Consider the following 17,059-nt stretch of genomic DNA (forward strand, 5'->3'; position numbering starts at 1 on the left):
GTTATCTGTATATTATCCTACCAGAGGATTTGATTCAAATTATAGTTAACTACGTTATATAAAACTGACAAATAGGACATTGCTTGAAATAGGTCTATAAATATCAACGCGTAAGTACGCTAGTTCATATTATGACATTATTCGTGCTTAAAAACTATTTACGGATCAAGTTTTCAAATTATATAAAACAAAAGTACTGCTGCAATATTTATTTTACTTTCAATTGTTTTTCAGCTGGAATCAGTCCCAAAGATGGATCCTGGGGTTGATTGGTGGACCAAGTAGGGGGCCCCACCCGCCTCTGGCCTGCACTTTAGGATTTTCCTCTGCTTTTTCAGCACCTGCGTCGCGACTGCCGATTCTTGGTTAAAGTAGTATATTCCTTATTATGTCTGCAGCTATAAATGAAGATTTTGAGGTTTTAAGAAGAGCTTTATTTAAAATAGCAGTAGTAGGGATAGATCATAGATATATGAGAATTATACCGGGTGTAATCGTTAAGTGTGCACAGGCGATTATTTCGTAACGATTACAGATACCTATCAAAAAACTTTAAACTGATATCGAAAGTACATTACCTAATGAGTAAAATCACAATAATAACTTTTTACTACTAGGTACATCAATACCAGTCTATCCAAATATAAATAAATGATATTAATTCAATAATAAATTATATCCGTAAATAAATTATATTCTGTGCAATAAATTATCTGTACATTCATTATAAATAATAAGAAGTTTTAAAATAAAATATATTACACCACTAGAAACTTACTTGTTAAAGGTAGAGTCTGTACAATCCCTCGTGGAATATCTTCATTTTGGATAAGAATGAGATCGGGTGGTGGTCGAAGACCACATCTACTGCATTCAGGGCAAAATCCATCCCGCGATGCGGGGGACGTAGGTACCCCATTTTCTGGTCTGGAGAGAGCAGCCGGTAAAATCTGAAATTCGTGTCACAGATAATTTTATAATACTATACTCTGTGTTATTTTACAGCGCCATCTAGTGTTAGTGAAAAGCTGTGAAATTGATATCTGGTAAATCCTTTCCTTAGGTACTATGTACTATCTTCACTGATATGATAAATGAGAATGTGTATTTATTTGTCTTTCGCGTTGCAACGGAGAAATTTCATGGCATGATTTTTGCTTCTGGAGATAGGGCGATGGAACATGTCACATCATCATCATCATCATCATCATCAGCCCATATATGTTCCCACTGCTGGGACACGGGCCTCCTATGATATCCAGGCCATAATCCACCACGCTGGCCAAGTGCGGGTTGGCGGATGACACATATCGTCGAACTTTTGATTCTTCGACATGTCGGTTTCCTAACGATGTTTTCCTTCACCGTTCGAGCAGTGGTGATGTTACAACATGCGCAGATAAATTGAAAAATCATTTTATTTCCTGCGCGCTCGCCCGGTCTCGGTCTATCGATTCGAAGTCCGAGGTCTCACCACTGAGCCACCACTGCACATGTCATTCACATGGCGATTACCTTTGACCACGTGAGTGAAATCGCGGCAAACTTTTTAAGACTTAAGGGAATAAAAAAAATAGATAACGATTAATTCATAGACAATCTATTCAAAAAACAATTTAAGGGGAATAATTTGTAATTAAAAATAGGTAATTTTACAGTACATACCAGAGCGATACAGAAGAGTGCCAACATCGTAGTATATTTGTATCTTAATTAAATATATAAGCAACATTTCTCTTTTTATACAGTACATTTAGCTATGGTACACCATAACGAATGGTTCATACGTGAAAATAACTGTTAACGGTTATTATTTTCATGTTTTTTTTACATAAACACTAATTAGTGTTTTGCCGAGAATCATACACCGAATATTTATATTTAGTTTATTTGCCTCAAAACTGATAAGGGTTTATTTGCCTCAATACGCTATAATGAGATATGAAAGTAAAAATGTTACCAAAAATATATTTTCACACATTATGAACTCATCAATGTTTAAAGATTATGTAACAAGTTTTTCATATCTTAGGAAATATCTGCCACCTTGGAGCATTATACTAAGATTATACTAGCTGCGCTCCGCGGTTTCACCAATGTGGCTCCGCTCTTGTTGGTCATAGCGTGATGATCTATAGCCTATAAACCTTCCTCAATGAATGGGCTATCTAACACTGAAAGAATTTTTCAAATCGGACCAGTAGTTCCTGAGATTAGCCCGTTCAAACAAACAAAAAATTAACTCTTCTGCTTCATAATATTAGTATAGACTAAAGATAGTATAGATAATCACAGTGGTACTAGAAGATCCAATCCAAGCTTTATAAGCAATCGAACTTTTAAAACGCTTTTTATTGATTCTAGTTGAAGACTAGTTAAATTCCTTTGGTAGCCTAGGTCTTTTTTTATTCTTACTTTTTTTAAAGGGGTTTTGTCAACAATTGACAATGTCACCCCCGTAAAAGCAAATACATAACACGATATTAGCATACATAATAAAAATTAACTACTACCACCTAAATATAGTTTTATCAACATCTTTGCTTCACGAGAAAGAGGAAAAGCCAAGATGCAAAGGTCTTTTTATTTTTTTTGTTTATGAAATGAAACAAGTGAATAATAGTACTATTTATTAAGATCAATTAATGCTATCGTTTCTCAATTCCTCGTTATTCCATCGACGTGCCATGAGATCCCCAACCATCTATACCAATGGTGAATTGTTTTAACCAATCATGGTTAACTAAATCTGATACTTTAGCACCACGGTGGTGTTCCTTTGTGTTGGAAAATAAGTTCTTGGGATAATTTTCTGCGCCTATAAATGTATATTAATATAAATTATTATTTTTATTTCCATAAAAAGTAAACTAGGTTGTTACTAGTTAGAACAATCTCGACATTAATTGTAATGACTATATAAAAATTGTATGGTTTACTAGACTGGGATTTCCAATAATAATAAGAAAAAGTTCCTGGTTTTACCCTAGAATATAATTGTTTCCGTAAAAAATAAAAAATAAAAATAAACAGAGCTATTAAAATGGTTACCGACTTGGTCTTTAAGCAAACACATTATTTTTTTATTTCATCAAATATTTTTATAGCTTGTGATTGAAGTTTCTCAAATTGGATAAATATTATTAGGGCTTACTTGCAACCGCCAACAGCGTTTTCAATGGTATATTTGTGTTTTTCAATATCAATCCATTCCATTTGTTTGAATTGCCCAAAACATGTTTCGTAAGGGGCCACTGTGCGCCAATGTTCACCAACGCTACATTACCATTTTTACCAGTTATGACAGCGTATCTTGGTGGAATTTTGTTTTCAATATTATCGATTTTACGTACTCTTGCAAATTTATAGTCAATTTCGTCATCTTCCTTGTCGGGAATTAGAATTACATCTGGATTATCTGTGATACTGTGTAGTGCTTTTGCACATGGTTTCTCTTGTTGTGGTAATGATAGGATAGCTGGTAAGATCTGAAATCGCAATCGTGAATTATTAGATTTTAGATATATGTAATTTTAAATCGAATTTAACTGTGAGTTATAAGAAAATTGTTCGATTAAATGGTATCCTATTTAAATGGAATGATAAGTATTTTAATATTATATTTTTTAAATAAGTAAGTAATAATATACACTATATAAATAATATTATATACTATGAAAATTATCTATAATATAGAATATAATATTACGTACCAATACAATTAATGAAAGCGTCAACATTGTATTGTTCAATCACAAATTGGTTAATCATTTCTCACTTTTTATACCCAGGATAAATTATCCATGGATTAGGACTACTATATCGAATCGTACTTTTGTGTTAATAAATGCTTGACCGGTAATTATTTTCGTGTTTTGATTAAAAAAAAAGTATTTACGTCTAAGATTTCAATTACACTAACAAGGTTTGTAATTTTATTATTTGTTTAATTCTTTCTCGAACGGTTTATTCGACTTTGAGAGATGTTAGCTCATCTTTTACACGGTGTAAAAGTGAAGTCCCATGTCCCCTAGTGGGGTAAGGGGCAGATGCATTATACATTTGTTTCACTGATCGATTTTCTTTAGGGACAAGTAGATAAGCCTTCTGTGTCCTGCCAAGACCGAGACATTTTTTTTCTTCGTCTCCACCGGGAATCGAACCCAGGATCCCTCGGTTCTACGCTCACGCGTCAACCACTGTACCAAGAAGGCGGTCAGTTGAATACGGTAGGTATGTAATATTTATCTACCTGATATCCTTGAAATTGTATAAAGGATTTACAAAATAACATTTATGTATATCGCTTGCATTCGTCCCATTAACCCAATTTAGTATTATCATATTCTTGGATAGCTGATGTTAAAAAAACACCAATGATGACTGATATGTTCTTGAAAAATTAGTGCGTCGTAGAAAATTAGAACTGTTAAATATAATAATAATATTTAATTTATTCATTGAAACATCATTGTTAGTATCAAACAATATTCTTATAGTTAACTGTTGATAATTAACTAAAACATATATACCACAATAATTGCCTAGTTAACTAAACATTTTTCAATGGCCATTAAATTCTGTCCACAAATCACCGGCACTTGAACAATTTTATTTAGAGTGGACGATATTCCCTGCGACCGGCAGCGTGGTCCATTTTTTCCTGGCCAAATGTAAATTAAATGATGAATAGATATGCGCGCCAGTGCGTTTTGCGGCTAAAAACCGCCCAGTCAACCATTAATTCGTGATATTTTTTCGCTTTGTTATCCTTGTTTTTCGATATCTTTCGTTTTGTTGGGAATGCTTTTTTGTTCTGTCTGCCGATTTCATTATGTGCTTTACAATGCTCTGAACGCTTTTCACCTGTGGTTTATTTTTCAGGAATTTACTTCAGTTTTAGAAATCTTAAAGGTGTAGATTGGATTGTTTTAAATATTTATGTGACAAATGAAAACATGTTTAGATGTTAGTAAAAATATGTAATGACGTAAAAAATATAATTTATTTTTAAATCTGAGATTTGAATTAAATTGAAGGCCTGCGTTAGATGATAGTTCTGAATAATATTGATAATTCTAATTACTCAATAAATCAATTAGGATAAAATAGTTTTTGTAGCTCTGAATTTGAGCAGTTTTGCCTGCTCTTTAGATAAACGATGACCCTTGAGTAATATATTATGCTGGTTCGGATATAATAATCGGAATGCCATAAATACAAGACCCGTGTCATAATAAAGGGTCGCTCCATTTAATCCTTAATGTATTTATTGTTCACACCTGTGTTCTTATTTTTAAGTAGGTTAATTATGACAAGATGTCAGCTAAACCATAATGGATCTTAATTGTAGAGTCTTAAAGTATGTTGTTGTTTGCGTAAAAATAGAATCTCATATAGGTGTACAAATAGTAATATCTCTGTTTTTGGACGGCGTGAATATAATATATAGTAACGTAGAATTTAATAACGATTCTTTCTGTGTGTAAAAATAATTAATATTATATAAAAAATCATATTTTTTTTACAAGATTTTATAAATGAAGTTCCTTATAATAATAGATAGCTGTTGACGACGAAAGAAGAAGACAATTAAACTTGCGCGTATAAAGTTCATTGATTAAAATTACAGAGTGCGGTTTGGTACAGTTGATTTTTAGTGAGGGAGTGTCCTGCTCAGCGGTTGCGTGGCGAGTCGAAGTAGTAGAGGACAGTGGGGTCAATCCGCGGCCAATCGCACGGCGCCGCGACGTGACGACGCGATGACGCAGTCGCAACGCTCCGTTCCGCACGATTTTGTTGCGGCAACATGCTCCCGGCCTTGGAACGTGCTGGTTCCAACGAACTGTCGACCACGAAGCGAAGAATCAGCTATCTGGTGAAGGAAGCGGACAAATTTTAGTGAACGCCCGACGCACGATGCCGTCTGCAGTACGAATGTCGGCCACTCGTGCTACTCCATCCTTCCCCGGATATGTCGCGTGGATGCGCCCCAAGCTCCACTTCAACGGCGGCAATCGGTCGTCCTTAATGAGAACGAGCGTGTTCTCCCTGAGCTCCCCCTTGTGCTGGTGCCATCTGGTTCGCGTTTGCATCTCGGAGACATACTCTTTGGACCAACGATTCCAAAAGTGCTGGCGTATTTGTTCCACCCTCTGGAACCTCGGGAGACGAAGCTCAGGCACGTCGTATAGCAGCTCAGCCGTTACAGGTGCAGTCAGCGGACGACCAACCAGGAAATGTGCAGGGCTAAGTGGAAGGAAATCATTGGGATCTGTGGAAAGATGGGTCAAAGGACGGGAGTTCAGGACAGCTTCAACCTGGGTCAATACTGTGCTAAACTCCTCGAACGTTAGATGTGCGTTACCTACTACACGTTTGAGATGGTGCTTGCAGCTTTTTACTCCAGCTTCCCACAATCCCCCGAAATGACTAGCGTAAAAAGGTATCATTTTAAAATTAATATTTTGCGAAGTTGCATATGCTTTAATTTCATCAGAACAGGTAGCTAAAAATTTTTTGAACTCATTCATGAGACCGACAAAATTCTTCCCATTGTCAGAAAAGATAGTCACGGGTTTACCTCGCCGCGATATAAAACGTTTCAAAGCTAATAGATATGAATCCGACGATAGATCGCTAACAAGTTCCAAGTGAACCGCGCGTGTAACAAAACATATAAATAAGCATATGTACGATTTTTGTAACTTAGCACCTCTGCCTTTACGATTCAACGTGAACACTGGGCCAGCGTAGTCGACACCACAACGTATAAACGGATAACCTGGGTCCAGACGCTCCTGCGGTAGATTCCCCATTATAGGCGCGACCGTAGTCGGTTGCAGTCGTGCGCAGCGCATGCACGAATGTACCACCTTCCTACCGAGGTTTCTGCCGCCGACCGGCCACCACATCTCTCTGAGCGTAAACAGTAGAAGCTGTGGCCCGGCGTGGAGTAAACGTTCATGCTCGAACCGAAAAAGCAAAAGTGAAAAATGATGATTAGCTGCGATTAAAATAGGAAATTTTTTATTAAAACTAAAATTTGGCGAATTTTGAATACGCCCACCTACACGAATTAAATTATTATTTGCGTCAAAAAATACATTTAATTTAGAAATTTGATTGTAGCCTGATATATTCGTTATATTTTTATTATTTTTAAGCGCATAGTAAATATCGGGAAACGATTCCTGTTGACTCAACTTTGCTAACGTTAATTCAGCACGATTTAATTCCTCGACTGATAATAAACCTGTCCACTTATTAGTTTTATTTCGCGCGTTATTAATAAAACGTAATACATAAGCAGCTGCGCGTTTAAGTCTATTATATTGTGAAAATCGAGAAAAAATAATTAAATTATCGTTTAAATTATTACTTATGTGACAACAAATATTTGTAGATTTAATTTCCGGCAAATCTGAATTAATTAATTTGGAATGTTTTAATTCGGGCAATTCAAAATGTACATTATGTAAAAATAACGGACCCTCCCACCATAAAGATGAGGAGCTAAGCGCTTCTAGACTTTGCCCGCGTGAGACTAAATCGGCTGGATTATCCTTGCCTGCGACGTGACGCCATGGATGTTCCTTGGTCAGCTCGTGAATCTCTGCCGTCCTATTTTGAACATAAGGTTTTAATAAATTAATAGGCATACCTAACCAACCTAAAACGATAGTTGAATCTGTCCAAAATACAATTTTATCAAAATTTGAACGCAGTGATCCAATAAGCTTATAATATAATCGTGCACCTAACAACGCACCACACAACTCTAATCTAGGTATAGTTGTAGGTTTAGTCGGCGCGATCTTACCCTTCGAACATATCAAGCGCACTGTGACATCAGCTGTTGCATTGATCGTACGAGCGTATGCGCAAGCTCCGTACGCGACCTGTGAAGCATCGGTAAATATATGTAGTTCGGTTCGCACTGGATCAATGCACATAACGTGACGCGGTATTCGTAAACTACTAAGAAAAGATAATCCATTTATAAATTTATCCCATATTTGCGAAATTTCGTTAGGAACCGATTCATCCCACGTCAATTTTAACAACCAACATCTTTGTAATAAATGCTTTGCGATAGTAATAAACGGACTTAATAATCCTAGCGGATCGTATATTTGTGAAGCGCACGATAAAATAATACGTTTTGTCACTACTTCACTCTTTTGTATAATTTGCGTGAAATAATAAATATAATCATCGAGACTATTCCATCCGATACCTAAAGTTTTATTGTTACAAGTTTTATGTAAACATAGATCGTGCGTTTGCCATTCATTAACGCTAGGCGTAATTAAATTTAAATTATGACTAAAAATCCATTTTCGTAATTTAATACAAGCTGACTCTAAAAGACTACTAGTTTCTTTACAAATATTTTCTAATTCGGATATAGAATTCGATGAAACTATGAGATCGTCAACGTAAAAACAATTATTAATAGTATCGGCTACATACGGAATATTCGAGTGTTTGGCTAATTCCTTTAAACACCTACAACTTAGATACGGGGCGGATGCCGTTCCGTACGTCACGGTGTTGAGTCGGTACACCCTCAGCGGCTCTGAGGGATCATCCTGCCACAAGATCAGCTGCAGGTCACGCTGATCTTCAGCAATATTCAATTGCCTGTAAAATTTTTCAATGTCAGCGCATGCAACATACCTATTCTCGCGAAAACGTAATAAAATAGAAATCAAGTCACCTTGAATAGCAGGTCCAATCATTTGTATGTCGTTTAATGATACGCCGGAACTAGACTTCATACTCGCATCAAAAACTACGCGTAATTTAGTTGTGGTGGCGTGCTCCCTAAACACACCATGATGCGGTAGGAAATAGTGCGGATTCCCATACGTATTGACGAGACTCATATGACCTAAAATAATATACTCCTGTATAAAATCAGAATACATCTTTTTATAATTAGTATTTTGCTGAAGACGTTTCTCTAACGCGTAAAAACGACGTTCAGCTTGTGCGCGTGTATTACCTAATAACTCAGGTGATTGTTTCAACGGAATTGAAACACAGAAACGACCATCGGAAAGTCGACGTGTTGTGCGAATAAAATGTTCCTCACAAGCAATATTATCTTCGCTCGATAATTGCTGTAATTTATTGCTAGGCGCGGATAATTCTTCTAATTCCCAGAAATTCCTAACTAACTTATCGAGTGAATCATCTTCCGTGGATAATGTCGAATAATTACAATTAATATGTGATAATTTTTTATTACTAGTATACGGAAAAGATTTAATTGCACCTGACACTATCCAACCTAATTTGGTGTTTTGAAGGAAAGGACCACTTTTCAGGCGCATTTTTCCTTCAGTTATTAATTCCCAAAATAAATCAGCACCGATCAGTAAATCAACAGGTTGACTTTCGTAAAAATTGGGATCAGCTAACAATAAATTGTGAGGAATATTAAATTGATTTAAATTAACCGTGGTTGTAGGCAATTTTGATGTAATTTGGGGCAAAATCAAACATTGAAAACGGGCAGTGAAGCTCCCGTCGCGCGATTTAATTTCAATGTTACAAGATTGCGAACATTGCGTAATAGAATTACCTACACCGTGAATATGTTGAGTGGACTGTAATATTCGTATATTTAATTTATTTGCAAATGATTGCGTTATAAAGGATCGCTCGCTTCCGCTATCTAGAACTGCGCGTGCGCAATAATACTCACCCGATTCATTATATACTTCAACTATCGCCGTAGACAATATGACAATTTGTTGCGAAGAATTGTCATCCTTTGTATGCATAACGGTTTGTGCGTGATTATTACATTGAAGTTGCATGTGTGCGTTATCTACTGAAACCACTGAAACGGGATGCGTATTAGTAAGCGAGGGGTGCTCGTACGTAGTTAACGTCACTGTATTTTGTTTAATTGGTGATAATTTAATTGCATCACAAAGTAAACTATTGTGCTTTTGTTCACACTTTCTACACGGACCAAAAAGACAAGTATCAACTAAATGACCTGGGCGCATACAATTAATGCATAAGTTTTTATCATTTATGAAATTAACCCTATGTTGCGGAGATAAGTCGAGAAACTTCTGGCATGAATACAGCTGATGCCTTTCGCTACATAGCAAACATGACTTGTAATGGCTGCGCGACTTATTGGATTGCGATTTAGATTGTTTGTTATCCGAAACTATGTTGCAATGAATTTTGGATGATGAATTTTTATTTTGGTAAGTAGAAAATTTATTTGAGTTATTTGAAATACTAGGTTTATTGTGATTTACGGATAGTGTAGTTAATAAATCGGCTTTTTCTTTAATGAATTCTAATAAATCGTTTAGTTTAATAATTTTGTCCTTATGTAATTTATAAAATGTGTTTTTAAATTGTTCCCACTCGCGTTCAGTGGTAGGATCTAACTTTGAAACTACGATATAAATAATCAAAGTGTCCCAGTATTCCGTGGGTTCTCCTAAGATTTTAAGAATACGTAAATTTTTTAAAACTGTATCAATTAAATTGTGTAATTGAATAGCCGATTCTCTTGAGACGTTTTGAAGTGAAAATATTGCCTTAATGTGACTTTGCACTATCAATCGCGTGTTATTAAAACGGTGTAATAAAAGCTCCCATGCAACCATATAATTTTCGGATGAAAATTCTACGTTTTCTATAACGATTTTGGCATCGCCTTTTAAACTCGCCTTTAAATAATGGAATTTTTGAACCGGTGGTATTGTTTTCGAATTGTGAATTAAGGATGAAAACGTATCGCGAAATTCTACCCAGTGTTCATGTGAACCGTCAAAGCTAGGTACAGAAATAGTCGGTAATTTTACTGAATCGTTATTAAAATTGTTACAGGTCGTATGGTCGTGCGCTAAGGAACAGTCAATGGATTTATTAACAGATCTATCCTCGGAATTATCTGGGTTTACCATGCAGTCCAGCATCGCCAGGACAACATAATATTCCCTTTCAAACTCTACGCGTGATTCTATGAGTTTATCCGTTTCTGACTCCGGGACAAGATCTTCGATTTTACTTTGTACTTGGTTGAAATCGTTCATTAAACTTTGTGCACCTGGTATACGTAATTTTAGTTCTGCCCTTTGATGTGTATCAAGATCCACGTTTTCAAATGACGAAACATATTTCTTAAAATTCGTTAACCTACATTTGATTAACCCCCTTTTTTTTCTCAAATCCTTAAGCTCCTTTTGCTCAGAAAGAGACATAATGACTGAAGTAAAAAGCTACAAGTACTTACGTGCCACGTGAAGCAGATTCTTCGGTAGCGTAAAAGCACGTGAGGAGGCAAGCAACACCGAAAGCTCTGGAATATACAAAGCACAGTATCACTCAGATGAAGCTTTACAGGGTTGGATAAATTAGCTGGCCGTCTTACCAAACTGCACTGTAATTTTGCGACTTCCTTGCCGATTGCGTCTCCAAAATCCAGGATGTGATCCGGTGTCGAAGGTCCAGAAATGTTGACGACGAAAGAAGAAGACAATTAAACTTGCGCGTATAAAGTTCATTGATTAAAATTACAGAGTGCGGTTTGGTACAGTTGATTTTTAGTGAGGGAGTGTCCTGCTCAGCGGTTGCGTGGCGAGTCGAAGTAGTAGAGGACAGTGGGGTCAATCCGCGGCCAATCGCACGGCGCCGCGACGTGACGACGCGATGACGCAGTCGCAACGCTCCGTTCCGCACGATTTTGTTGCGGCAACAATAGCAAACAAACCGTTACATAAAACTGCTTCACAAAAAAATCGCAAAGCCGTAAAAATGTTGTATAGGATAACGTCTCATAGTCTTTTAGGATATAAAAGTAAGTTAGAAAAGGGACAAGAAAAAGGCGGGAAAGTGGATGAGTCAGATAAAACCGATCTGCTGAATAGCATTCTTTGGAATTGTGGGAATCTAACGGTACACATTTATCTTTTAGCTTCGATTGGATAAAATTTGAGTTTTCTTGAAAATCGGATCAGATTGGTACGTGTTTGGTACGTTGTACGGAACGGGAACTATGCGAGTTTTTCTTTGAAAACGCGGGCGAAGCCGCGGGCGGAAATCTAGTATAATTTAAAAAAGAAGGTTTTGAATTATATTTATTAAAATTATAGCTACAAGCTAAAATAACTAAAAAAGTTACAAATTTTTGTTCATTTTCATTTTGAAAATGAAGGAAAATAATCCTTTTTTATTTTCTTATAGAGTTAAAGCGCATCAATCAAATATTTAATATTCATATTAAACAAAACAAATATATTAGTCTTCAGGCTAAAATAAAATATAATATATTTGTTTTACAGCAATAAATTAAGTAATATAAGTTCACCATAATTATTATTAACAACGTGTTCGCAAAATAAATTTTATACTTCCAGAAAACCATAAACAAGAGAGCATTCAAAGACGACAGCTGCCATCTTTAGTTCTTTGTGCCTTTGTAGAAATTGGCTTCACTAGGAAGACGCGTTGTGCCTTAGTTTGGACAAATAATGTTTTGAAGCGTTTGTATAATATGGAACTGGTAGATATTTAGCACAATTTGTGTTTAAAATTTTGCTCGAGAAAATTGCACCTACAGTTCTTCAGTAGAGATCTTACAGCATTGTTTTAATTTAAATTCATATTATCTTTGTAATGACGTCAGAGGTGAAAAGTGTTGTATTAGTTGTTGCACCGATTTTCAAAATTTTCTCAAAAATTCCAATTTGCCATAGACTATTTTAGAAAACTTACGTAGAGTTTGAACTTTAAAAATTTATTGATAGATCATGAAACACAAGCAAGCAAAGCCGCGGGATAAAAGATAGTAAATAAGAATACAGTAAACGAGTTAGGAGTCAGAACTTGCCTCGTTCGGTCAATTATGTATTTACAAGTTACTTGTCCAAACTTAACTTACCAGTTGTTGTTATTAAATTTTCTTCGAGAATGTTCTTTCATGATTTATTATAAGCACTATTTGTTGTGTTAAACTTTATCTAGAAATCGTGTGTTTTAAAGTTCTTCGTTAAATGTTAATGATGAAATAATATACATATGGAGTCTTTTATCGATGTCATTGTACCCTAAACTAATTAATAATTATTGTCATTTTTTAACATTGAAATGTTATAATTATGAATCACCTTTTTATAGGCTACTAGCGGCCCGCCCCGGCTTCGCCCGTGGTACATATGAAAAATAGATGTTGGCCGATTCTCAGACTTACCCGATATGCACAGAAAATTTCATGAGAATCGGTCCACCCGTTTCGGAGGAGTATGCAGACTAACATTGTGACACGAGAATTTTATATATAAGATGTATATTTATCATTCGAACTTTTAATCAGAAATATGACATACTAGCTTTCTGTCCACGGCCCGCCCGCGTTTTAAAGAAAAACCCACATAGTTCCCATGGGATTTCCGGGATAAAACCTATGTGTTAATCCAAGTTACCCTCTATATGTGAGCTTAATTTCATTGTAGTCGGTTCAGTAGTATTTGCGTGAAAGAGTAACAAACACACACATACACATCCTCACAAACTTTCGCATTTATAATATTAGTAAGTAGGAATTATTACTAGGATAGAATTGTTATTTCGATTTATTTTAGTTTGACAGAAAATGATAAAAAATAAATTTCTTATTCATTCCAGACTCACAACAGATACAAATTTTAATACAAGCAAATATCAGCTAAGAAAGCTATTATTAAAATAATAATAAATATTAAATTTACTACTTTAAAACTCGGTAGAAAGTTAATGTTACATTTTATGCATTGACTTAGTTGTAAAGCCCTAAAGAGCCATTTATAGTATCTAGTACAAGGCCTGAATATTTATGAAAATGAACTGCAAGCAGATCTGCGGGAATAAACTAGTAGTTTATAAGAAAACCCATTATTTATACAGCGCGCTTACATTTGCAGTTAAGATAAGGCTTATAGTACGAGAGCTCATGAAATTCAGTAAATGAAACAAATATTGTATTGCCGGTTTTGGTATTTTTGAAAGAAATGCAGATTAATTTAAATAATAATAAACTTAAACATGGGTATTTTTGTGCAACTTTCTTCTAGCTATTCGGTATAAAGGACTTCCTGTTAAACATCATTTTACACGCATAAAAACTTTAAACCTTATTAATATAACAATAGTATACGTATGTACTAAGAGCGTTATTGAGTAATGCTTTATAATAAGTCGTTACATGATGATACTTGTATATCAAGATGTTATGGTACAATTTATCATACCGAAGTCTTTAATCAAAGAGAGTACAAAGTTGTTCCAAAGAGAACTCTGTAACCAAAAATGTCATCAGCTCTCACACTACAGTGTAAGCGCTTATCGAGACAGCTAAGTTTATGCAGTTTACTTACAGCTAAACGCGCCGTTGGTGTTAACATGTCATAGTGTTAACTGTATACTTGTGGATAGTTTTTGTTGATATTATACCAATACTAAATCCAGTATAAACCAGATTCTAGTTACGGTATGTAATGATTTAATACTGTAAGCTACGTACAATTGTATAATTTTAACTTTACGTTCTAATAGCTTAAATATTATGTAATAATCATATACCTATGCAAAAAGGGTTCGACATTCAGATTTTATCTATTTATAATCTGTTTCGCGATTAATTACAGAACATGACAAAAAAAAGAAAAAAAAAGAATGCTTGCTTTGGATTTCCTCTAAGCATACTTATGGTACTACTTTGTACAAAAAATATATATTATCTCTCTTGTACTACAAAACCATTGCATTTAAATACGAATACTTTCAATATAAAGTTTGGGAAACGTCTCTGAATCTAGTACCCATATGCAGACAGCGCTAAGAAAACTAATTAGCAAGTTTTCGAGTTTCATCTCTAATTTTTGTTCATACCGGATCGAGTTTCTAGCACTTTTGTTTTTGAAGGCATTACAGATTTAATTCGGATTATTAATTATAACGTCTGTTAACTTTTCTGATTTATTACTGAATATTTTAATTATTGTAGCAATATGAAGTTTGTATTCATCTAAACGAATGTCAAATTCTACAAGGTATTTTTATAATTTTCAAAGAATGTTAGGCGATGTTATGTTTTAGCTGTTATGTATAATGATAATATGATGTAAGATGGAGGTAGCAGGAATATTGATACAATTATTTTTAACCATAGACAAATATTATATTCGTCCATGTTTTTAACCCACAACATTAATTTGTTATAATCTTGGAATAACGGAACGTAGTATTATAATAGCAGATTTTTGACTCGTAATAAATTTAATTTGGGAATATAATTGTATTTGTGTAACATAATAATGAAAAAACTATTTTCCAAGAATAATTAATTTATGTGTACGTTTGGGTAGGTGCACAATATATTATTTGTAAATGTACATTTTAATGTAATTTTGACAGAAAAGATCTAAAGGAAAAATAGCAAGGAGCACTAACTTTTGTATACCACTTTTACAAATGAGTGTCTTTTTGCATAAGCAACCTTAAAATATATAGAATACAATACTTTATAATTATAAAATCAAAACTTCATTATATAAAAGAGAAATAAACACGTTTGGGATTGAAATTAATTTGGAAAAGTGTGGACATACCTCACATTTTATTTTACAGTAAATAATAGCTTTGTCGTGAGATCGTAGCATAGTAGCGTAGATTCTCTTTATACTATGATCGTAGCGTGCCTGCCACCGACCTCATAAGAAAGCTAAGGCATGTCCATGTTGTTTTTTAAATACAGAGTTGTTGATTTGTTGAAAATGATGAAATGAAATCCTGACAACTCATAAATACAAGTGTTTATTTTTCAGTACAGAAATACGACGTAGGTATCTGGTATATAAGTAATATATTATAGTCCAAGCAGAAAAAAAAGAGCGTGTGTGCCGAGTATACGTGTCAGAAGTGAAGCTTCTTTGGCAATATTCAAAGATTTCAAAATCGTTCTCTATGACGTGATGGTATTGCGATGACGCGATCTTGAAATTTTACTCTCAACGCGGCTAGAAATTTCACTTCAAATATATACAATCTTCATCACGATTCACGACTTATATTATTAGATACACGTCTTGATCAGACTTTCTATCAAGGAGCTTGAAACACGTATATTTCCTATACTGCGAATGCTAACAGTAAACAAACTCTTTTATATAAAATAAGGGAAAATAATAAAATGAAACAGAATATTATAGGATATCCACACGTCTTCATCAGACTTCCTAACAAGGAGCTTGAACACGTTAAGTTAAAGTTTTCCTGACTGTATTTGCGACTAATGATGTATGTCAACGTATTCGCATATTTCACTGCATTTCAACTTAACATTCGCAAACTTTCAAATGAAGTTACGTCTAAGAAAATATAAGTTTATTCTGCTTTCGTTTGCAGTTAAGCGACTTCATTAAACTAAAAATATCCAAGTTCCCGTCAACGAGGATTTAAGTTACTTAATTTACTGTTAAGCGTCGTGGCTTTCATTTAAACATGTATAATTTGTGTTTTACTACGATTTCTTATATCGTTAAGTGGAAACTTTAATAATCAATATTAAATTAGAATAGGTTAACTAATAGTCTGTTACAAGCAAGATTACCGTTTCTGGCTTCTAGGCCTTCTCATTGTTTTCTTTTGTATATATGTAATCGATCTGTATTTTAAGTACCTAAGGGATTTTGTTGCAATGGGGATGCCATGACCACTTGTTTAAAAGCCCATAAATAAATTTAAAAAAAAAGATTACCGTGAAAGCACTTTTTATTAGGGATATATTTACATTACACATTCACAATTAAAACTATATTTAACCAAGATTTTTATTGCATATATAGAGCTGATTTCAATTTATGTAAAGACATTTAACATCTCAAATTAATATCAGCCATAAATTGAAATCAGCTCTATATAATTCGATAAATATTCAAATATTCTACCCGTTTCTAATAAATCCATTAAATGGTCAGCGTTTTTAAGTATAAAAAGTAAAATCAATGGCGATGACGGGGTTTTAATTGCAATTATTCCGTTT

The 17,059-nt window shown here is 34.5% G+C and overlaps 1 protein-coding gene and 1 long non-coding RNA gene across 2 annotated transcripts; both read right to left on the minus strand.

Annotated features, from left to right (window-relative positions):
- Window positions 1–207: 207 nt before the first annotated feature.
- On the minus strand, window positions 208–1,698 carry LOC149897233 (uncharacterized). The gene is made up of 3 exons (XR_016458203.1): window positions 1,666–1,698; window positions 779–950; window positions 208–398 (listed from the first exon to the last, which is right to left on the minus strand). It is a non-coding gene; the product is annotated as an uncharacterized LOC149897233 (long non-coding RNA).
- Window positions 1,699–2,669: 971 nt separating this feature from the next.
- Window positions 2,670–3,740, minus strand: LOC149897234 (uncharacterized). The gene is made up of 3 exons (XM_090116718.1): window positions 3,714–3,740; window positions 3,155–3,488; window positions 2,670–2,818 (listed from the first exon to the last, which is right to left on the minus strand). Exons 1-3 carry the CDS (start codon window positions 3,738–3,740, stop codon window positions 2,670–2,672), a joined length of 510 nt encoding a protein of 169 aa, XP_089972844.1.
- Between the last annotated feature and the right edge of the window lie 13,319 nt (window positions 3,741–17,059).

Source organism: Colias eurytheme, chromosome 26, assembly GCF_061535395.1.
Source record: "Colias eurytheme isolate Ceu_HAF_F1 chromosome 26, ilColEury1 Martin Lab GWU primary, whole genome shotgun sequence".
Taxonomy (NCBI): Eukaryota; Metazoa; Arthropoda; class Insecta; order Lepidoptera; family Pieridae; genus Colias; species Colias eurytheme.

Excerpts from the sequence above, each read along its gene's own strand:
- LOC149897234 (XM_090116718.1), bottom strand. The coding sequence starts at position 3,740 with ATGTTGACGCTTTCATTAATTGTATTG. Across the intron at positions 3,489-3,713 it reads CGCTTTCATTAATTGTATTG|ATCTTACCAGCTATCCTATC; the intron begins GTACGTAATATT and ends TTGCGATTTCAG. Across the intron at positions 2,819-3,154 it reads AACGCTGTTGGCGGTTGCAA|GCGCAGAAAATTATCCCAAG; the intron begins GTAAGCCCTAAT and ends ATACATTTATAG.